At 37.9% G+C, this 24,113-nt stretch overlaps 2 protein-coding genes across 8 annotated transcripts in view; one reads left to right on the top strand and one right to left on the bottom strand.

The window, feature by feature from the left end:
• The first annotated feature begins 1,304 nt into the window (after positions 1-1,304).
• rab3c (RAB3C, member RAS oncogene family) lies at positions 1,305-7,489 on the top strand. Its single transcript, XM_060880835.1, is given in 5 exon segments — positions 1,305-1,487; positions 3,899-4,120; positions 4,955-5,073; positions 5,799-5,923; positions 6,686-7,489. Coding segments are annotated over 5 exon segments (840 nt in total). The 3' UTR covers positions 6,877-7,489.
• A 127-nt stretch (positions 7,490-7,616) lies between these two features.
• The window catches only part of pde4d (phosphodiesterase 4D, cAMP-specific), a 152,034-nt gene continuing 135,537 nt past the window's right edge, over positions 7,617-24,113 (bottom strand). For all 7 annotated transcript variants that reach the window (XM_060880828.1, XM_060880829.1, XM_060880827.1 and 4 more), the window contains 9 exons: positions 17,110-17,203; positions 16,714-16,889; positions 16,258-16,356; positions 15,950-16,114; positions 15,331-15,430; positions 14,436-14,590; positions 13,981-14,103; positions 13,581-13,763; positions 7,617-12,801 (listed from right to left, as the gene is read on the bottom strand). In XM_060880828.1, coding sequence (XP_060736811.1) covers positions 12,286-12,801; positions 13,581-13,763; positions 13,981-14,103; positions 14,436-14,590; positions 15,331-15,430; positions 15,950-16,114; positions 16,258-16,356; positions 16,714-16,889; positions 17,110-17,203 — 1,611 coding nt within the window. In that variant the 3' untranslated portion in view covers positions 7,617-12,285. The remainder of the gene's footprint in view (positions 12,802-13,580; positions 13,764-13,980; positions 14,104-14,435; positions 14,591-15,330; positions 15,431-15,949; positions 16,115-16,257; positions 16,357-16,713; positions 16,890-17,109; positions 17,204-24,113) is intronic.

Raw genomic sequence — 24,113 nt, forward strand, 5'->3', positions numbered from 1 at the left:
TATTATTTGTTTCTGAATTTCTCTACTCATTTATGTAGTCTGTAATAATTAATTAATTAATTAATTAATTAATTAATCTATCTATTTATTTATTTTTTTTTGACTTGTTATAGTACCTCGAAGAACAAAAGTGTATGTTGAATCATTACGTTTGTAACTTTGCGTTGTTATTTAGCGACATTTGACCACCAGAGTGCGCTGTGGTGTGATGTTTAGAAGTATGACATTTTCTCCTTCTCCTTTGTGTCATACCTGCCAGAAAATAACAAATCGTGATAATAAATAAATAAATAAATAAATAAATAAATAAATAAATAAATAAAACTAATAATAATAGAAGCATAGGATATTGCTTATATTTCTGAAAACTATGTTTTTCAAAATTGTACACATTTCGGAAACATAATGTCTTAGTCACTATGGGTAGTGAAATGGTCAGATAGTATAACAAATTGTATTTGCTTCTGGTTTAGAGAGAAAGCTCTCCTCCTCTTCCTCCTCCTCCTCATCCTCCTCCTCTTACTCCTACTCTATTTGTATGTATTTCAGTCTCTATTCTTTCTTCTTTTACCAATTATATAATCCAGTCTCCACTGTAAAATAAGCTTTCATTGCATTTTTTTCATGCGTGCTCAGTATTTTTTGTAAGTTTATATTCAGGGGTGGCAGGTGGAGTTAGTATTATTTTTCATTGATTTGCAGTATGTCTTATTATTCTTATTATCATGAGGGCAAATTAGACATGGGCTTTAAGTTACTGAAGCTGTCAGTCTGTACAACCATGTACAAGCAATCGGTATTTTACATCTTAGGCGGTTGCCCATGGTTATATGAACAGAAAGCTCTAAAATACAAATAAATGCCTCCTACAGTAGGAGTTGCCACCCGGCAACTTTGTCGCGAGAAAAAAAAATACTAGCGCGCATGCGCAGCCTGGTTGTATTTTTATGTTCATCAATGTTCTGCGCAATAGATTTTCTTTTTTTGTGCAGTGTTAAAGTGGAATAGTTGTATATATCATAGTATCCTCTTTTGTTCATAGCACTTCATTTAGTCAGTCATCATGACTTTTTTGTTCACAGCAGAGATGCGAACTAAATCTATAAACTTTTAACTTATTGTAATGTGTAATGTCTGAAAGCACAACAATGCCACAATTCCTTGTGTGCATAGTGTACTTTGGAAGATAAAGTAGGCTTAGATTTGCTTACAGATATGTTGCTATACAGTTATTATGGTAAATCTGTGCGCATGCGCAGTTCAAGACATGCAGATAGGGCTTGTGACAGCTCCCATTTCCTCATATGAAACACTGACTGAATGGATTTGGGTGGAGAGTGAGCGCTTGTGACGTCCGAACCGAGCATCAGTCTGCATCTAAGATTTATTCCAGAAACCGACTCCACCTGTTCAGAAAAAGCGACCCTGAAACCACACGTCGCTTTTTAAACGTCTCTCTAAATTTGGAAATGGATTTATATGGAAAGGTAAGGTGGATAAATATGATTTTTTTTTGTCAAAACAGAGAGGCGGTAGCTTTTTGGAGATGATGATAAACAGTGATTTAGGAACATGGTTATATAAAGAAAGACTAAATACACCTATAAATCTAACGCAGTAAATTATGGTTTGTGTTTGGAAGCATAATTTGTGCAAAATGGAAGCGTTAAAGCAAAATTTTATCCCAATCTTAGAGAAGATGTGCTCAGTAGAAATATAAAAGGTTTATCTGTGATTAATAGTGTCTTTTTGAAAAGTTAGGCTCTATAAAAAAGGATTGGATTAAAGGAATCTAGTCTGTTTAGTAAAGTACTGAATTTTTATCTGAATACCGAATCAGTTCTTAAGATGTGGACAGCTCCTGGTGCTGATGCTACAGTTAGCAGTTAGCGGTGCTTTCTAACTTCACTTGCTCGTTTTCCTGAAACGATTTGGTCGCTACACCACTAACTATTGTTTAGTAAAACATTTTAAGCAAATATCACGAATAATTTCGTCGATATGTAAGAGGTTTTGAAATACGACACTAAGTCAATAAAAGGGGTGAGTCGTTAATGCATTTCCGGTTTGGTCCGCATGCGATACCGTGTAATATCGCGATACTTTGGAACTAACAATACAACCTGTAACTAAACTGCAGCTAAATCTTATCGAACGATGTATAGAGCTACAACTTTTACTAAATATGTCCATTTCTTGTATCATTTAAACATATTTCGAACCAGAGATTTCCACAAATTCACGAACTGTATTATGATGAATACATAAACAAGCTGTTAGGAAAAACTATTGGAAGTCTTCAGAATTTATTTATTCATTTAACCTTTGAAGATTGCATCAAGGGTCAATATACAGGTGCAACTCAATACATTAGAATGTCTTGGAAAAGTTCATTTATTTCAGTAATTTAATTCAAATAGTGAAACTCATGTATTATATACATTCAGTACACACAGACTGAAGTAGTTTTTGGGTCTTTGGCTCTTTAAATTGTGATGAATTTGGCTCACATAATTGACTCACATACTTCATAAGACCTAAAGACCTATAAGACCTTCATAAGAAAAAAAAACATTTTTAGTGAATTGTTGGCCTTCTGGAAAGTATGTTCATTTACTGTAGATGTACTCAATACTCCTTTTGCTTTAATTACTGCCTCAATTCAGCGTGGCATGGAGTGATCAGTCTGTGGCACTGCTGAGGTGGTATAGAAGCCCAGGTTTCTAGTTTCTCATTTTCCTCTTGAAAATACCCAATAGATAATCAAGCACACCAACACCAGGGTCATTTAACCAACTTTTGGTGCTTTTGGCAGTGTGGGCAGGTGTCAAATTCTGCTGGAAAATGAAATCAGCATCTTTAAAAAGCTGGTCAGCAGAAGGAAGCATGAAGTGCTCTAAAATGTCTTGTTGCAGTGACTTAGGTTTTCAAAAAACACAATAGACCAACACCAGCAGATGACATTGCACCCCAAATCATCACAGACTGTGGAAACATAACACTGGACTTCAAGCAACTTGGGCTATGAGCTGCTCCATCCTTCCTCCAGACTCTTGACTTTGGTTTCCGAATGAAATACAAAACTTGCTCTCATCTGAAAAGAGGACTTTGGACCACTGGGCAACAGTTCAGTTCTCCTTCTCCTTAGCCCAGCTAAGACCTCTAACTCAGGAGTGGCTTAACAAGAGGAATACAACAACTGTAACCAAATTCCTTGACATGTCTGTGTGTGGTGGCTCTTGGTGCTTTGATCCCAGCCTCAGTCCATTCCTTGTGAAGTTTACCCAAATTCCCGAATCGATTTTGCTTGACAAGCCTCTCAAGGCTGCAGTTCTCTCGGCTGGTTGTGTATCATTTTCTTCCACACTTTTTCCTTCCACTCAACTTTCTGTTAACATGCTTGGATACAGCACTCTGTGAACAGGCAGCTTCTTTGGCAATGAATGTTTGTGGCTTACCCTCCTTTTGAAGGGTGTCATTGATTGTCTTCTGAATTCCCAATGATTGTGCCCAAATAGATTGTGATTGTGTCCAAATTGAGAGACCATTTTTATGGCTCAGGAAATCTTTGCAAGTGTTTTGAGTTGATTAGCTGATTGTCACCATATTCAATTTTTTTGAGATTTGGTGAATTGGTGGGTGTTTTGTTGAATGTTAGCCAAAATCCTCACAATTAAAAGTATCAAAGACTTAAACTACTTCAGTCTGTGTGTATTGAATTTATATAATACACAAGTTTCACTATTGAATTACTGAAATAAATGAACATTCTAATTTATTGCGATGCACCTGTATACAAAATTGTATTATTAGTAAATTTACAGAAATTGAAAATGTCTATGTTGTTTGTCCCCTGTCATGTTATCAATTTTCCTTTGTTTTTCCTTTATTTTTTAAGATGGCAACCACTCAAGATGGAAAACAGAAAGATAACTCAGATCAAAACTTTGACTATATGTTCAAACTGTTGATCATCGGGAACAGTAGTGCTGGTAAGACGTCATTCCTGTTCCGTTACGCCGATGACTCGTTTACATCAGCTTTCGTCAGCACAGTAGGGATCGACTTCAGGGTCAAAACCGTGTACAGGAACGACAAGAGCATCAAGTTGCAGATCTGGGTAATGTAACAGGGTCCATCTCTTTAACGTATGCACCTGTGAAGCATTATGAAGAATGTAAACACATCTATGGATAGTTCATTCTGACTCTAAGCCTGATTAAACTTGGCACTGTGAACATGTTTGGCCATGTTGGTAATAATAGAAATTTAGCCACCAAAGTCTGTCCATCTATTCATTAGTTTAAATGTATTTGTAGACTGTAGCACATGTTCATAAAAGTCCTAGTGAAAATAAATCCTGATGAATATAATAACAGTCTTTAAGCAAGGAACATACAAACCCAATATAAAACAAACTAAGCACAGGGCCGCCTGGGCTAGGTCAAAGGAAACATGGCTTATAAAAGGATAGATAAGCATCTACTGCAGATGGCTGTATCCTGGCCCCACATCTTGTTATCCACAACATTGTGTGCAAAGCGCTTGGTGTGCCAGATCACAGCAGTTTGTCTTCTTTTTAGCCCTTTCACTGATGAAGACAGACAAGTGCCACATTAATAGCATCAATTCAGTATTAAAATAATTACTAGGGTGTCCATCTGTTCTAATAAGATGAGTATATCTGATAAAAAGTAAATCTGTGAATTTATGCAGATGAAATTAATTATTCATGCAGTATATTTTATTGAAGATTATATTTGTTTTGTGTATATTTGACTATCACTTATTAGTTAGCCAGGAAACATAATATTGTAGAGCTGGGGTTTCATTAACCTGTAGTAACTCAGCTGAGTTTCCTTGCTAAAATAAACATTCTACATAATATTTAGACTATTTTTACAAGAAGAATGAAAGAAAGTCTAATGAAGCATCTTCGATATGCTTTGTGCAGGACACAGCAGGCCAGGAGCGCTACAGGACCATTACTACAGCTTACTATCGTGGAGCCATGGGATTCATTCTCATGTATGATATCACTAATGAAGAGTCCTTCGCAGCTGTGCAAGACTGGTGAGTTAATAATGTGATGAGTCATGATTCGTTCAGTTAATTTAGCAATCCATCCATCCATCCATCCATCCATTATCCATCCATTATGCATCCATTCTCTATCCATTCATCCATCAATCCATTTATTCATCCATTTATCCACCCTTTCCGAGCCCACTCTCCCATCTTTCACCCACCCACCCACCATCCATCTATCCATCCCAAACTCACCCTCCCATCTGTCCACCCCAGCCTCCATCCATTTAACCATCCATCCATCCTTCCATCCACCCATATATCCATCCATCTACCTATCTAGCCTCCATCCATCTATAAATTCATCTATCCCAAACCCACCCTCCTATCTGTCCACCCACACACACATATCCATCCATCCATCCATTCAGCCTAGTCCCATCTAAATCCTTCATCACAATCATCACAGATGTTCTGATATCATTCTTAAAACACAGAAAAATATTTACTGATGTAAATGTAATTTTTTAATGAAATAAAATCATTAAAAACTATCATATCAATAAATCAGAGGTTTTTTGTAGCATGACGAAATGTTTTTAATGGCCTTGCAAGAGTAGGATTTTGTCAGTATTGAAGCTTATGAGTGTCACTGGCAGAATGGCAATTAATCCCAGCACAGCAGTTGATTTATGGTGGATCTAAATCCTCTGATGTTGGGACATAAAGAGGCTTTTAATGATGCACTGCTGTCTGTTGTGTGCTTTCAGGTCAACTCAGATTAAGACCTACTCATGGGACAATGCCCAGGTGGTCCTCGTTGGAAATAAATGTGACATGGAGGAGGAGAGGATAGTGTCTGTGGACAGTGGAAGACTTCTGGCAGAACAGCTGGGTGAGAGAAACAGTCCTGTTCAGTGTTGTGTTAGACAACTGGGTCAAAAGGAGCTCAGAAGAAGCAAAAATAGAATGTGAAAGCTGGAGAGAGGAAACATATTTAAACACTACCAGCAGGTCTAGAAATAGATTCACGTTCTCCTTATGAGCAGGTGCATAAGAATAGGACAGAAGAAAAAAGAGATGTTCGATAAATGTCACCTTTACTGTTACAATTTCGAGGTTTCGAGGAGATATTTTTTCCTTTTTTATTTTTCTTAATGTCTATCTAACACATATCAAGCATATCTGTCATCAGTACTGACAAGAATTTCAGTTTTCTTTGTATGGAGAAAATAAAACATTCAGCACTCTTGCTTCCTGGAGTTCTTTGAACCCCACTTTACCTCTGGTCTAGAGTTTAGTGAAAACCTTTTGCCATGACCTTACCATGGCATTACTATCCCTCCCCTGTCAAGGAAAGTGACACTAGCCAATGTGGGTGTCTGTGAGCTCACATAGTTATGAATGTAGTTAATGCTTTCCTCCAAGTGTGCACAGTGTGTTATGTTTTTCTTTGACACAGTATGAGCAGTAGTTAGATGTGACTGACTGGCTTCATGTGTCTTAAAGGAAGAATGCTTGAGTATTCATCCCTGGCTGGTAGGTGTGGTATGTTGGGAAGAGCTGATAGCTGGAAAAATATAAAGGTGGGATAAAGGGTTCAGATTAGGTGCATTCTCTCGCCACCTTTTGAACACCTTCTTTCTCTCTTCCTAAGGGTTTGAGTTCTTCGAGACAAGTGCGAAGGACAATATTAACGTCAAGCAGACCTTTGAGTGCCTGGTAGATGTTATCTGTGATAAAATGGCTGACAGTCTTGAGACCAACCCTGCTGAATCTACTGGCGCAACCACAGCCAAACTGACCGACAGCGATGTGCCGCCCCAGCAGTCCGAGTGCAGCTGCTAGTGATAACTAAACAGGCTGTAAGTGTGTATGTGTGTGTTTGTGTGTATGTGCGTATGGTTTCTGTGCTATTGCCAATCTTTCAGACAAAAAAATACATCACCGAACCCTAAGGTCAAAATGTAGTTTAGCGAGAAGCTTCGCAAAATTTTTTGGAAAAAAAATAGGAACGGTTTTCTCTAACTCTCTCTATCTCTAACTCTAGGATTATCTGTGCGGAACTCTTAGTTTAGATTGGTGAAAAACTCATAGATATGGTGATGTTGTGCCAAAATATCACAGTGTCAGAGGTCCCCTGTGTGATTATATCACTGTAAAGGCCTTAAATTATGCACTGAGGTTTAGATAATCGCAGTAGATCTCCTAAACTGCGCAATACGCTGTTTGTGTCATTTAAGATGAAAAAAATAAAAAATAAAAAAGCCATGAACTGAAATAGCAGCTGTGCTTATTCCCACTCGCCTCAGGGGAATTACTTATGTGACTATTGATTTCTTTCTACCTAATGTACATATATAATTGGTAAGCTTTTGTTATATCCTAACTAACGAGTGTTTTGTTGATTGAAGTCTATTACAATATGTATTAAAATGCTATGCCATTATAAGTGAATAAATGTGGCCTTAAAACCTGTAAAAAGCTTTTTGTTCTTTTTTCTTCATTTGTGAGGTTGTGAAGTTTTTAACTCCACGTTACACGACACGTCTGATTACAAATTCCGACAAAAAGAAGTGACACAGATGTACGCAGTCAACCCATGCTTTCATTTATTCTGGTGCATATAAAACATTTTTATTCAATTTTAATTTTTTTTTTATAAGTTTAACTTCTACAGTTCTATCCAATAGACTGTCATAAATAAGGAATCCATTAAACAACTACATTGTCTTGTGAAACCTCCAGATAAGTTGGCATTCAAGTCACATAACAAAAAATAGTTATCCCTAAATAGCTTCTTTTCTGATGATGTAAAAAGATGGAATGAATAAAAAAAAGGAAACAGAGCCACTGATTCTATCCATTTAGGGCAATTAGGAATCTACAGTATATGTGTCAAAATTAGTCTCCACTCAAGGATTGGAGTTTATAAAGACATACCATCCTTTATCCAAAATGAAAAAGCCTAATGTCCCCAATGGAAATGCAAAGTGTTTTTCTTTTCATATTGCATGTTACACAGATGTCAGTAAAAAATTCTATTTGTAATGATCTAGCATGAATCATTTGCTTCAGTCAAGTTAATTATTAACACAGACTGAGAATCCAGTCAGACTAAATGAAAAAAAAAAAAAAATAAAAAAAATAAACCCATCAATTTACACCAAACTAGAGCGATCAAATTCTGCTTTGGCACACATTCATACCGTCTCATCCGAATGTATCGGAACAGCAAGGCAAATTCTTTTCTTTTTGCTTTACACGGAAGACATTTGGGTTTGGGATCAAAACATAATATTAGACAACAGATCAGAAGCTCAGCTTAGCTCAGCTTTTATATATTGATACTGAATACATATAGATCAGTCATCAGAAATATTGGAACATGTGACTGATAGGTGTTTCCTGTTTCCCAGGTGTGTCGTGATTATCAGCTCTGAACATCTACGTCTGGTTTCGATCTCTGGGTTTCATTTGAGTTGAAAATTTGTCATAAAAAAGGACAACGGAACATGAAATAAACATTTTCTGTGGGAGAAATGAAGGAAAATCAATCAGAGCCACTGAACAAAAATTGAGTGTAGCCTATATATCCAATCTGTTATGTCCTTAATAAGGAAGAAACCACTGGTGTACTAACAGCCAGATATAGAAAAAGCCAGGCAAGAAAACAACAGCAGATGACAACAGAGGTGAAGGTTTCACAATCATCCATTTTAAAAGAAGAAATTGAGAGTAGAATTATAGAGGCCATGCAACAAGATCTAAAACAATTCGAAACATTCTTTCTACCAATTTAGAGGAATTCATACAAACTAAAATACAGTCCTATAAAATTGGTTGAGCTGCCTCCAAAGATGCCTTATGCCAAAGATGTACTAAAGATGTTTAACACATGTAGATGTAAATATCAAGAAATGAAAGCTGAAATTCTGATCTGTTGTCCCATATTCACCATCAGTGTCTACAGTGTCTAGCAAAAAAAGCCCAAGAATTTTGATCTCAATTCTTTCCAATATTTTCAGAGGGGACCGTATATATATATCACATCTTTCCAAAGTTTAGCACATAATCATATGCTGACAGCTTAGAAAAAACACATCTATCGGATCTGGTTAAAAAACAGCATTACAGTGTGCTGCCAAATGTAGTGACACCAAACAATCATCCATACTGGCCTTTTTCAACAACTGACAAAAAGAAATATTCATCTCTTACACCTGAAAATAAGGAAAACAACAATAAAATACATTAAGGTCAATTCCAGCCAGCAGTTTTTTTTCTTTAGTGCAGCGAGAAGATAAGAAACTTAAATAAAAAAGTTTATTAAGGCACAACCCTCTGGCCAAGGGACTGCTGTTTCTCTAAAGAAAGAAAACACACATAAAATTGGATTTCTTCACTCCTCCACACAAAACGATCTCGTAGGAGATGCTTATAGATGGGTCCTTAGTATACTGAAGAGAAAATAAAACATTCTCTCAATAAGAGTTCTGTAATACAGCAACACCATCACCATTAGGGATGATAGAATCATTTACAACATGGTAAGAACAACAGTATGTACTGTACAGCACAATAAATACATGTAAACGGACAGAAATGAGAAACCACTGAAAGCAAGGAAACTGACTGAGGATTGCTGATGGAGAGGAAATCATTTGGCAATGACAAGAAATAAAAAATAAAAAAATAAAAAAATCCAAGGTTGGGCCATTTCTAAATGTTGGGTCTTTATACAGTTTGTTTTTTTAAAACTAGTGGTTACGTTACAGTTACTGCATTCTAATCAAAATATACTCAGACTTGTTCACTCGTCACCTTGATGCTGCTACAGGATTTGATTTCACCATGCTACAAGCACAGAAACAATAATAATGATAAGAAATTAGAAAGAGGCTCATAATGGTGAACATGAACTGAACAGGTGTACTGGGACAGTTTTAGCACTGTGATCATTTAAGGAATAAAGAAGAAGAAGAAGAAGAAGAAGAAGAAGATGAAGAAGCAGAAGACGAATGGGAAAAAAGACAGAGAAGCAGAAGAAGAAGAAGAAGAAGAAGAAGAGAAAGAAGAAGACTTACTGGCCTTCAGCCTTAGGCTCATCTTAACCAGCTATATACTTTGAAGCACACTGCAGTGCAGTTTCACAATGAATTCACTGGCTTACAGATGCTAAAGCACTAATGTGATTGATACAGAACTGTGTTGAGTTTGAGCTGCATGCCTGGCACTGGTACTTCTCCACAGTCATCTAAAGATTTAGGAGCTACAGCTAGAAGGACTTTGCTTGTTTGCAGTTGAGACCAAAAGTCTGAGACTACTAATGAAAATGCTTCTAATTTGCATTAGTTTTAAAACTGCTAACTGCAAATTATATCACCATCAATAAATCAGCAAGAAATATTAATATGAATTTCTGAATTCCTTAGTAATTTATGCGTTCACCTTTTATGTGCACTCGAGCTGGCATGGACTCCACTCGTTTGTGTAAAACCTGATGATTCATGATAATTCATTCATCCTTCCTTCACTGGCCTTGTATAGGAGTTAGTCAATATTGCAAATTCACTTATGTTTAAATAGTGACCTAGAAATCCTGGACATTTAATATTCTAGATATTGAACAGTTCCTTTTTTTTGTTTTCAGTTTTTTCTGTTTTCAATGTAATCTTTCGCATCCTACAGCATTTGGTAGATACCCTTATTCAGAGCAACTTACATTTATCTCATTTACAGGAACATCAGTGGCAGCTTGGTGGCCATGGGATTTGAACTCATGACCTTCCGATCAGTAGTCCAACACCTTAACCAGAGAGCTTCTACTTCATATAGACAAAATAGTTGAATACCAAATGAACCTTCAAAAATGAAGCTACCAAACTGTACTGTTCCTCGTCACTGGGTTGCTACCATCAATACTTATAGTATTTACCTTTAACCTTTAGAAAGGTAGTTAATTCAACATATTTGACCATTGATGTAACTTTGAATCTTTACTGAGAGTTAAATATTTAATGATGGTTAAATATTGCTTTGTTAATTATGTATTCATTAGTATCAATATGTTCTAATGACCACATGTTAATTGTAATGTCAAAAAACATCCTCCACTTTTTGTTAGGAACATAACAACAGTTTTTTTTGTTTTCACAAAATTCTGTGCGTTATGTGTGAAATTCTTAAATATCAGCGGTTTCTGAAATACTCAAACCAGCCCCTCATTGTACTAACATCCATGTCAAGGGTAAAGTTGCAGAGATCACATTTTTTTTACATATTCCTAATAAATTGGTCAGTAAGCTAATAAAAGTAAGCAGTAAAGAGACATTTAGGGATCAATAGAGTGAAACAACCAATTACTGGATTTGCCATCTACATTTTGACCTGTATATGAATCTTTAGCCCAGATTTTGCAAAATGTTTTGAGATGAAGAAGCAGGAAGCTTCTGGTTTAGTCTATTTTTTGACAGGCAACAAAATCTTAAGGCTTGCCTAAGCAACATCGAGAAAATAAAAAATAAAAAGACGATGATTAGAGTCAGTTATTATGTAACTGATGGCCTGCACCAAACGGAGCACTCTTTCTATTAAATAATGAACAAAAATGTTATAAAGACGTCACATAACATAAAAATACCAACAACAACAACAACAACAACAAAAACACTCTTTGGCAGTTGCCGATTGTAATTTTTTTTCAGTTTGAATTCCTTGTGCCATGAGTCATTTCTATTAGCTTTGGTAATGAGTCTATCTACACTAAGCACTGCAAATAAAGTAGATCTAGACTTTGAGGAAGAAATAACATTCGAATTGTGTAGTGAACGTCTACCAGCTGCATGTGTCTCCATGCAATGAAGCTCCCACCAAACCACTAGTTTGATAAAAAACAGATGGTCTGATGGGTGTTTTGGCAAATAAAACTGAAAACTCTTTTAAATTCCACCTTAGTTAAAAACAGAAATATTAACAAATTACAAAAAAAGTGTGTTTCATGGAAAAGACTTTCCTGAGTACAAAAATGGTTTAAACGGCACTAGTCATGGATGAAGAGTTAAAAAAATAAAAGTAAAACGATCATAAGGATGTTGTCAGTGGCGGTGAGAGGGAAATGAATATACACTCTTGGATAGATGTACAGTTCACACATACACAAAAAAAACAAAAAATATGAAAAACCCTACAGCTTATCCATAAATAAGTGGCTCTCATGTCTAGTATAAAAAAGTCCGGATGCTATCTCATACTGTGTTACGTATTGGCAGTGTCCTGCTCTTCCTCCTCCTCCTCTTCCTCCTCCTCTTCCTCCTCCTCCTCCTCTCGTTCCACTAAAACACAGGGTTCTGATATCTCGCCCTCTTCCTCTCTCGGCTCCTCTCCTACCTCCTCCCCCTCAGTCACCTGTTCATCCAGCGGGAACTCAGTACACTCCGAGTCCTGTGTGCAAAGGGTTTTAGAGTCACTGCAGCTGTTCTCATCTTCTTCCTCTTCCTCCTCGTCCTCCTCGTCTGGAGGGCTGCCGCTGTCCTTTTCCGTGTCTGATTCTCCGTCCTCCTCCAGCGTGAGCTCAAACTGGAACTTGTCGTGGGTGGTGTTGCGCCGCCCATCTGTATTTGTGTCCAGTGAGGGGGATGGGCTCTGCGGGATGGTGCTCTGGTACCACTCCCTGTTGTCCTCCAACGTGTCCAAGATGTCCTGGGCATCAGGGTGCACCAGGTCTGCCCACGTTTCCCACAGCGGGTGGACAATGTAGTCTATAAAGCCCACCTGGAGGAGAATGGAGGCAATTCTGTCAGATTGTAATTAAGGCAAACAACCCACCCACCCACCTATCCATCCATCCATCCTTTCAATCCATCCATCCATCCATCCATCCATCCATCCATCCATCCATCCATCCATCCATCCATCTATCTATCTATCTATCTATCTATCTATCTATCTATCTATCTATCTATCTATCGATCCAGACAAAAATCTTCCAGCACGGGCCTTTGGCCCATATTATCATTAAGTTGAAAGTATTAACAGGTGATACTTGGTACTCCCATAAAATATGAGAGAATTGCATTCATCCAGTTGTGCCTGAGAGACCAAGAGAACAAAACTGGCTGTTCTCTCTGGATAAGAGGAATAGCTTTAGTCTCTCCTCAGTCTAGCCATTCATGGATGGTTATAAGATATCAAGCTAACAGGTGAGAGCTGGCTAGTGCATGAGAATTGCCAATGACTAAAAATTGCAAGACAAAATATAACTTGAAACTGACTGTCTAGACAAAGATGACTCTGCTGACGACAAGTCTGGACAGGTCAGACATTTGAACTTGACCCTGTCAGGACCAATTTCAGAATCTAATCAGTTCATCTTCTATAATATATGGAATGATAATTGGAATGTTAAGTACATATATTCAGTCACCTCTTGAAATATCAAGCTAACGAGAGTGTCAAGCATACAGACAGACGGCCCAAGAACATAATGCCTCCAGCACCTAGAGGTGAAATGTATATATAGTATAATAGTTCACAGGTCTGCAGTCTCTTACCTGGGATTTCTCAACTGAAGCGTTGTGTTTGTCACACATGGGGCTTATCTCCATGCCACGCTCCCTCTCACGGTCTCCCTGGCTGAAGAACTCCTCCATGATGCGGTCCGTCCACTGGCGGTACAGCTGCAGAGGCTTGGTGGGGTTACTGAGGTCTGCACAATGCACCATGTTCTGTAGCACCTAAAGTACAAGCAGACAAAAAAACAATCATCAACAGAAATGCAGAAAGTCTGACCCTGCTTATAGCTCCTGAGAGTCAAGCATGACATGTAATTGCAATCCATCACATTCTGTCATATATATATATATATATATATATATATATATATATATATATATATATATATATATATATATATATATATATAATGCTGCCACTGTTGTGTGGTTAACTTACCTGTATCCTGTCTGAATAATTATCCAGCAGCAGTACTCCAGAGCTGGTGACTTTTTTTGTCTCCACCATGGTTTTAAGATCTGCCAGTAAATTCATGTGTTTCGACATGTCCGTCGCCAGAACCTGCAAAAGACCCAAAACATGCTCAATAAAAAGCCCTTTAATGTACGGTGGCCGGGAAGTGCAAAACACATTAACAAATCCGAAAACACATTAACAAATCCGAAAACAAATTAACAAATCCCAAAACACATTAACAAATCAGAAAACAAATTAACAAATCCCAAAACACATTAACAAATCCCAAAACAAATTAACAAATCCCAAAACAAATTAACAAATCCCAAAACACATTTCGGATTTGTTAATGTGTTTTGCACTTCCCGGCCACCGTATTAACCTGAATGAAAGCGCTAATAATGAGATGAAGTGCAGATAAATAGTCTGTAACTAACTATGTCGATGACCATCTTGCGCAGCGACTGTCTCTGTTTCTTGGTGAGGTTCTGGAAGATGTCACAGTTCTCCTCCTGCAGCAGCTTAAAGCCCACAGCCAGGTGATGGTTCTCCAACACAGACGAGTCATTATACATCAGAGCCAGCTCAGAGTCTGAGGAAGAAAAGATCCATCATTTACCAGTGACAGATTTCATATGCATTCATGTTATGATACGCGTATGTGTGTGTAGGTACAAAGGGGTCACAAAGTGAAGGGAAATCCTAGCAGCTTTGGTTAATGCTGTGTATTTTTTTGGTTTCGCTGCGTTTCTGTCCTGATGGAAGTGGCGTCTTCCAGGATGACTCTGCCCCCATCCAGAGTACACGACGAATCTCTGAACGACCTACTGTGTAGGAAATTTATGTCAATCATACGTTATGGCATTCACACTGAACAGATCTAAACCCAGTGAATGTGGGATTTTGGAGCACTGTGTGAGACAGCGTTCTGTACCACTGCCATCAAAACTGAAATATTTTTTTGAAGAATGCTATTCCTCCCTGCAGAACACTTAAATGTTTTTTTCATCCTTTACTTTGCGACCTGTCTGTACGTGTGTACGTATTTGTATCTAGTCCACTGTGCTCGGTCTAGAGCAATGTGAGTTCTCTGAAACTATCTTCAATCTATTTGTGTTACTCAAAGGCCAAAAAAAAGCACAAAACATTATTCTAGGCAATATTATTCTAAAAATGGTAGCATAGAATCCGTACTAGTTTATTTTTAGAGGACAGAGGCATAGACACAAATAGATAATGGGTCATGGTGACAATATCTTGACTGATAAGCCAAGTTCTCACTCTGTCAGCTTGATGTGCTGTGCTGCTGGCAGGAGAGAATACACGACTTACTAGTGTTAATGAGGAACTGGTTGGAGACGCCAGGATGATCGACATCATGTATCGCGCTGGCAAATATGGCAGCAAGAATCTCTAAATCTGTGAAAACAGCCTATTGAACAAAGAACAGGAAGAGTGGAGAAAAAAGCATTTGTTTACTTGACTAAAATGATAAAAATAAAATGCAAATCACAAATGCAATCAGCTTATAATCAGTATAAAAGTGTGTTATTACACCTCCTTAAATAATAAAGCTGTTTAACAAACCAAACACACACTTTGTGTGTACATGCACATAAATATCTGATGCCTGCTAAAAACCCTTATTTGGCAATACATTTGTAAAACACATTTACATACACTTAGGTTTAATAATAATCGCACTGGAAGGTTTCCACGACTGATTTCTTTTCACAGCGTCACAAGTACCTAATCTATTAGTTTAGCTGCATTTCCTTGTAGTTTAATTAAATTCAAATGAAGTTTCTTCAGATTCTCATGACTGTAAGAACTTCGTGACTAAATGCTTCCAAACCTCCTGACTGAGTTTAAGTTTAAAAATAAACTGGTATGTTTTATGGGCTGAATTGAAGCAGGGCAGATCCTAAAACTGGTGATTGTTGTGTGGTACCTCGAGAGCAGGGCTGGAGAGCAGCACATGAGTGGACTGAGTCACGTCGGCAGCGTGGATGTTGTTGTGGTAGGCAACATCGCTATGGTAATGGTCTTCTAACGTCATCAGATACGTTATAAAAGTGTCAAGTGGAATTTTAAATGTTTTTAATAAGTCTCTCTCCTGTAAGGTAGCAGATAGGGGAAAAAATACATGAGGATCCACTGAAAATGCAACAGAAACGGCAACAGAATGATCAATTATCAATCATTATCAATGGGAATCTGGGAAATTTATAGATATAAAACAACAAAAAAGTTTCACACCTGGAATATTGTGTACATCATAACTGTTAAAGGTCTGTTGCCAGAGAACTCTGTGACTTTGAAAACATTAAGGCCCCATTTGTTCACATCTTCAAGCTCCTGAAAAGAAAAAAAAAACAAAAAACAATGTGATGCTTTATGAAATATCCAGTGAGAGTATCTGCTGTTCTCATGATGATAATGTACATTTCCCAAAAATCCCTGCAGTGCACAAGACACCTGGGGCTATCCATCATTTCCCAAACAGTTCAGTAGCATAAAAACAAAACTAAACAAATGAAACACACAAAAATTTTAAATAAAGCTAGCTAAAACCGATATTAAAAAAACTTGCCACTTTATATCCATAAAATGCTAAAATGAACAGCCTAAAGTATGAAATGACTTCAACACATTGCTCACACACTCTCTCTCTCGATCTCTCTCACACACACACACACACAAACACACACACACCTTGGCCAGTGATTCCTCTGTGTCTGTCTTGACTCCAAAGCGAGGGATGTTGGAATTGGTGAGGCTGGAACTGTGAGTGAGCTTCTTCACGCCGCTGATTTGGGACATCGGCCGCTTCTTCTTCTCTTTGTCCTTCTGTGACTGTGGAGACGGCATTTCCACTTCATGCTGCTTGTCTGCCAAGGCACGTTAACACACACACACAAGTGTAAGGGTAAAGCAAAAAAAAAAAAAGGAATTGTCTATAAAGCAGGAAACTGGATCCTATACTATTTTATCATATATATATATATATATTATTCTGTAGCATCTCTATGGACCCCACACCTACATCCATGGCTCATGGCATTATAACAAGATTATGAAACTATGTTTATGATTCTTGTTATCACTTACCTAAAAAAGTATTAGAGATGAACTCAGACACCTGGTTTCCAGAGCGGCTCATTTCAGACAGGTGGGTCAGCTCTCGGTTCAACATCCTCTTGAACTGTGAAGGTGTATGTGTACAGAGTTAAAACATTGGCACATAAAGAATTTTTCGGAACATTTCTGACATGAACTGCCAAAATAATCAGAAAACATTTAAATTGCTGTTGAAATGTCACATGTAAATTGATGGAAATAAAATTGACATCTTGAAAAAATAAAATCTCATGCACTGTTCCTTGTCCAATCAAAATAAGATAAAAACCAAAAGAAAATTCTAGATAATTTTGCCCTGTTCTTATTTTCAAACTATGTTTGGCTCCAGATGGTCTGAAAACTCAAGGCCGAGTTTCTCAGATGAGCCATAACACATGAAGACAGAATCTGCTCTATCTCACCCTTAGAAAAACGAGGTCACAGTGACACACTCAGTCACGAGGTAGGAGGCCTCGAAAAACATGGGCAGCAATGCAAGTCTACATGGGCCACAAGCCTGACAGCAAGCAGGACAAAAGACAATGTCAAATCGTGTTTAGACACAGAGGAATGAGAACCATTACAAAAGATTTACAGGACAAACTGTGTGGGAAGTGAGACATGGAAATGGCAGCAGTGAGGACTTGGCTAGACACTAACAAGATAAACAACAACATTTGCCTGTACGTTTAGAGTCATTATCTGAGAAACAATAGCAGGTCATTCATTCACAACCCTACATACATAATAGCCAGCCACTAACTCTATTAATCAATAAATCAGCTCATTTACACATCCATCCATCCATCCATCCATCCATATATTCCCCGCCCTCTCTGTGAATATTTGTCCATAGGTAGTACATTATCATTTTCATTAAAAAAAGTAAAGCCTTCCATATCTTAGGTGCTAATTTATGGAACAGTTATTTAATTTAGGAACTTCAGTTCCTAAAGCTGGGACAAGACTCCTCGGTAAATTCAACAACTCAATCAAGCAGTTTATTTACACATCCAAGCTTCTCTCTCTCTTTTTGTTTGTTGGTTCTAAGATTATATCTGTTTCTGTTTCATAAAAAAAACCCTTTTTCTCAGACATACTAATTTATAGGAAAAGGAACAAAAACCCTTTATTAACCCTTTAAACTCTCAGGGCCTAATGGTGGCTTAATCAAGACTCATTCTTCAATCAACAACTTAATCCATTCACATTTCCATGCATCCCCCTCTCTGTCTATGTGTGTATCTGACCATATGGTTCTGAGAGTATATCAGTGTCAGTGTCAAAAAAAACCTTCTGTCTCTGAGCTACTAATAAAAGGGGGAAAAACCTTATTCTTAACCCTTAAACCTGTCAGTGCCTAATGATGGATCAATACTCCTTGCTAAATCCATCAGGAAACCAGTTAATTTACACATCCACACATCTCTCACTCTTTCTTTGTATAATACTGAAGCTACAAATGATGCCAGTACATCTGTATAACAGTGTTATGAGAAAACCATCACTTCGTAATGTGGTTATTTATAGGAAGGGGAAAAAATCATCATTTTTAGCCACTTAAACTCTTAGGAACATATGATAAGCTCAGGTTTACTTGCCTAAATCTTATCTTTTTGTTCCTCTATTTAATTTGACCAGGTCATGTATGAAACATTTTGCAATCTGGTGTGTTTGTCTTATATACTCATTTTTTTGAAAAAATACTTATTTATACTCACTGTTTGCGTTAGTGTGAATATTGAGTTGTCATTTGTACCGAATTGTAATTAGCAACTAAACAATGGATTACTATGTGCATTAGTGATAAAACGTATATCTTTACAACTTTAGAGATGAAGAAGTGATGAATGTGCAAGATTTTGCTGTCGTTAATTTCTGTTGGTTTGTTTGTTATGCAATGTTCACACTGTGTAAAAGGCAGTCAGAGTTTGAAAATGGTGTTAATGCAAAGCAGCAGAAAAATAAATCATCAGGTTTTCAAATAACAACAACCCTATATAATCACTAGAAAATAAAAACTGATGCATCCTTTATTATGTATCAATATGTCAATGACCCGCTTACCTTTATGTATCCCCAAGAAACGGTAAGCAAGTAATTTGCCTCAGGCATTTTGAGAAACGAGCTTGTACGTATAACAGATAAAACTGCACTGCTTAACTGGAGAGATGAAAACGGTAATAATACAATATGAATGAAATATTCCTCTTCATATGTCCGCAATAAGTTAGAACACCATCACAGTCCAGACATTTCTCTGAATGATCCAAAACATCCTTCCTTGGTGTAACCTGCATTTATCACATATACTGCTGGAGCAGATTCCGAGTAAAACAGACAAACGAGGGAGCCGATAGCATCTTTCTAAGCACACAGCGAACTCAGAGATGCTCATGCCTGAGAGGCAGAAAACCCTCCGTCAACAGCTTCCAAATAAGGCTCTGTTTCACACCATCATCATTCAGGTGAGAGAGGCTCAGACTGCAGCCCCCGCTCCCTCTCCGACCATCAGGCTGTGAACACTGCTTGAGCTTATTGGTCAGACTGAGGTCTATGCAAAACTGAGAGGTGGGATCTGTCTCTCCAGCTCTGCCCCTCTCTTCTCCGGAGCTGTGCGGTTCAAAGCGAACACTTAGTGTAATCCCCATGATACCTGGTCATAATCAAATGAACATTGAGTACTGTATGTGGGGGACTATGCAATTGTGTGATTCTGCTCTGTGTTTGAGTGTGTGTGTGTGTGTGTGTGTGTGTGTATGCGTGTGTGTGCCAGTCAGAGTGAGGTAATCAGCACGACATGCTGATACGTAGGTATTGTCTCATCCTGTAATAAATATTCAGTGAAAGGAGAAGATTCACAAGGCTCGCTCATGTGGGGTGTCAGAGAGCATATGTGAGAAGCTATTATAATGACGTCGCTTTAAGGAGACATGCTCTGTTCTGTTCTGTGATAACATAGAGGCACTAAAGACAGTACTCCTTTGTCTTAGTTAAGTCATAATATGTTAGAATGTATGACTAAAAAATTGCAAAAGCATTTCTACTGTTCAATTTGGAGCTTTAATAATTTAGATGACTCCTGGGTAAATAGCCATCCTATATAATTATGGCCCCATGTACAACCATGATATTCAAAATACAGCTTTTGAATTTTTAAGCTTTTGAATTAAAAACAAAACAAAATTTTTAGCCCATGTTCTACTCTGACCTTACAGTGTATGGAACTAGAGTTAGTTACATTATTCTTTAAACCATGTCTCATAAAATCCATTACAATTTAGGATGCCTTTCTTTTTCTTATGTAATCTGATATCAAGCAATTACATTTTCACAAGATGTAACTGAGTGTTATAACACACATATCCACTTACTTTACAGTGCCAATACCAGTGTGCATTCGTGTAGCAACAGCACAATGCATAATAGGAAGATACAGGTCAAGAGCTTCAGTAAATGCTCACAGGAAACAGCAGAACTGGGAAAAAACATGGTCTCTTTGACTTGACTTTTCTGGTGGCATTGCTTTGGTGCCACATGGGTTGGTTTGAGTATTTGGTAATGGTAACAGTCACAAAATGGTGTGAAAACATCAACAACAGTTCAGAGTGTGTAAATTCTGTGTTGATAAGTATGGTCAGGAAGGATAAAGTAACTGGTGAGCAGAAAAGCAACTAAGTATTCAGAAATCATTGACACTTCTGCTACAACAGCAGAAGACCACATCAGGTTCCTCTCCTGTCTGCAAAGAACAAAATTAGAGGCCATCATTGTTAGACTCCCCCAAACTGGACAGTTAAGAAAGAGAACTGGTGGAACTCTAATATTCCACTGTAAAGTTTGCGTGAGTCTGGACCATGATAGCCTCAGTTTCTTGTTCTTGGCTGAAAATAAGTGGTACCTGACCCTGATGTGGTCTTCTGCTGTTGTAGCCGAAAATTTGATGAAGTGGATTAAGTTTATACACTAGTCTGAGGTTGCTTTAGGAATTTGGTTCTGTATGATGGAGGAATGTAGGATAAAAGCGGGTGAATGAGTTAACGTGCTATAAAAAGTCTTCATTCATTGCTTTTTCTGCAAGCGCTTTATACTGAGCAGGGTTGGGTTAGATCCGGAGGCTAGGCCGGGAAGGATGGGAGTGAAGTGGGAATACACCATGAATGGGATGCTAGTCCATCACAGGCGCCATGCACCCACACATTGAGTCACACCTAGGGGCAATTTATAGTTACCAGTCTGCTTACCAGCATGCTTTTTTGATTGTAGGAGAAAACTGCTTTAACCCATTAAATTCCAGAAATCGATCAGCAAATCAAAAATGACCTTCCTCCTTTCCTTAACTACAGACATTTTCACTCTAGTTACAGAAAAAATACTTCAAGATGAAGAACAGGAGGTGTGGGATTTTGGGAAAATTTCAAGTTTGCCTAGGAGAACAATCTCCTGTCCTGTCAATATATCCATAATAATGTAAAAATATTATGAATGTGATGCCCATATCTGGATAAGAAACATGACACTTAACTCTCAACTACCATTAAAAAAAATGTGTGGGATTTGATTAGCAATTAAGGCAAAGTCCATGAATGTAAATCCTGTGATAATCAGCTCTGGTCTTTCAGTAGTCCCAGAATAGCTCCATCCAATAATGTGGACAGTAGAGGAAGAGACTGAGCTGAAAGGGTGACGTGGGATTGTTTCACACTTCTGCTCCCTCAGAGACGACGGCAGAACGCTGCCTCATTTACAGCTTTCCTGGAGCAGATGAGCCAGTCAGAATCGGGCAGTGTGGGCTCATGCGGACACACGCGTGTGTTGTTTCTATTGTCGATATGTCTGCAAGGTGTTAAAACACTCACTCTTGGTGGCAAACGGAAAAAAAAACAAGATATGAGCCAATTTTTAGCTGTGAATTCTCTAAAAAGGTTTTATTCCTGTAGACTGAGATCTAAATAGCAACTCTATTTTGAATGTGTGGCATTAATTTAAAAATAAACTTCACAAAGAACTGTTAGTCCATAGATACAGATTTTATGAAATATTGTTAATCAACTATCTCTTTCATAACAAAACACTTTGCGCAGAGAGGAAATGTGTATATGTAAAATACTGACTATTATAGCTTTTACACACACACACACACGCACTACAATCAACCTCACAATCACTGATACTCTATAAGCAAAGTTAATAAACTTTTTTTTTTACAGATTTCTCTAATATGTGGCAAAAATTACTGACATACTGGCAATTACTGAGTATATAACATAACTGCGAACAAATTGCCACTCTTTTAAATTTGATCTCAGTCTCAATTCTTTCAGTGCCTTTGGTATGTGAGGTTGTACACAAATTTGCCAATGAGAGCAATGTTCCAGCATATGGAACAGTACACCATTTACTCATATGTGGACCTATTAAATCTCACAGAATTGCCATTTAGTTAATTCTCGGATTTGCCAAGTTCCTTCTCCTTCTCTATATTTAATGGCAAGTTTATTCATTCATTCGTTCATTTTCTACCGCTTATCCGAACTACCTCGGGTCACGGGGAGCCTCTCAGGCGTCATCGGGCATCAAGGCAGGATACACCCTGGACGGAGTGCCAACCCATCACAGGGCACACACACACACTCTCATTCACACTACGGACAATTTTCCAGAGATGCCAATCAACCTACCATGCATGTCTTTGGACCGGGGGAGGAAACCGGAGTACCCGGAGGAAACCCCAGAGGCACGGGGAGAACATGCAAACTCCACACACACAAGACAGAGGCGGGAATCGAACCCCCAACCCTGGAGGTGTGAGGCAAACGTGCTAACCACTAAGCCACCGTGCCCCACCCTCTTAAACTCATGTTTTACATTTTATACCATGGGTCTATGAAAAGTACTATATATAAAGACATTTGGGTTGGAGATTAAAATTGAATACGAGTCATCAGATTTCATTTTCTTATATTTATATAAGATCAGTCAATTTTTAGCCCTACAGACAGCTCCTTGACCTTCATTTTCATCTATCCTTTTTAACAACAAACGTGGTCTACACAGGTGAAATCCAGGGCTCAAACCAAGAACATATATCCAGACCTATTAATTATGTAAACAATCAATATAACAGCACACACCTGGCCAACGAGATACATCTCATAGTCACACGCTCCAATATTTTGATCAATTGAAAAAAGTTAAAACAAGAGGTGTCATATTGTAGAAGTTGTTTAACACATCTAGATGTACACAGAAGGAAATGAAAGCTGAGATTCTATCAGCTTATATTTATCTTCTGAACTCAATCATAAATGGCTTCGGTATATATTAACAACAAAGATATTCCTCCAGTGTTTTGCTAAAAAGCTTCGACTTCCATAACTGTGTAAATAATTCTTACTAAATTATTCTTACTAAATTATTCTTATTCTTACTTGAATACTAAATACACTTTTCTATGATATTTAACTTACATCCATCGCTATAGGCGCTAGCATCATTTCTGAAAATTATTATTATATAGTACTTAAATATATAACACACACACAAACACACACACATACAAATAATTAGAAAATGCTCATGCAGTTTGTCACTTCATACACTGTTAAAGTATTTAATTAGGAAACATAAAGTACCAATAAAAGCTGACACTGATGCTGGCACTGGTACTGGATTTGTGTTGTGGTGCTGCTGCTGCTGGCGAGCTTGAGCAACAAAGAAAGCTGACAGGCCTTGTGTGTTACCATGGAAACATGGGGGGCAGGCAGTTGAAGTGGAAACAACAAGACGTGAATGCTAGGTGCCCTTACACTAATAGGTGACCACTTCTTTAAGATGCTTGGCTGTGTACGTGCAGCATCAGCAGCGTGCTCTAAGCACTGGGATTTTGAGCGGTGGTGTTGTGGCGCAGCTGACTGGCTGGGGTTGATTAGCATGCTGCATGTGTGCTAAGATCCTGATGGAGAGTGTGCGCATGCTCAGTGCAGTAGACAAGA

The sequence above is a fragment of the Tachysurus vachellii genome, chromosome 11, assembly GCF_030014155.1.
Source record: "Tachysurus vachellii isolate PV-2020 chromosome 11, HZAU_Pvac_v1, whole genome shotgun sequence".
NCBI lineage: Eukaryota > Metazoa > Chordata > Actinopteri > Siluriformes > Bagridae > Tachysurus > Tachysurus vachellii.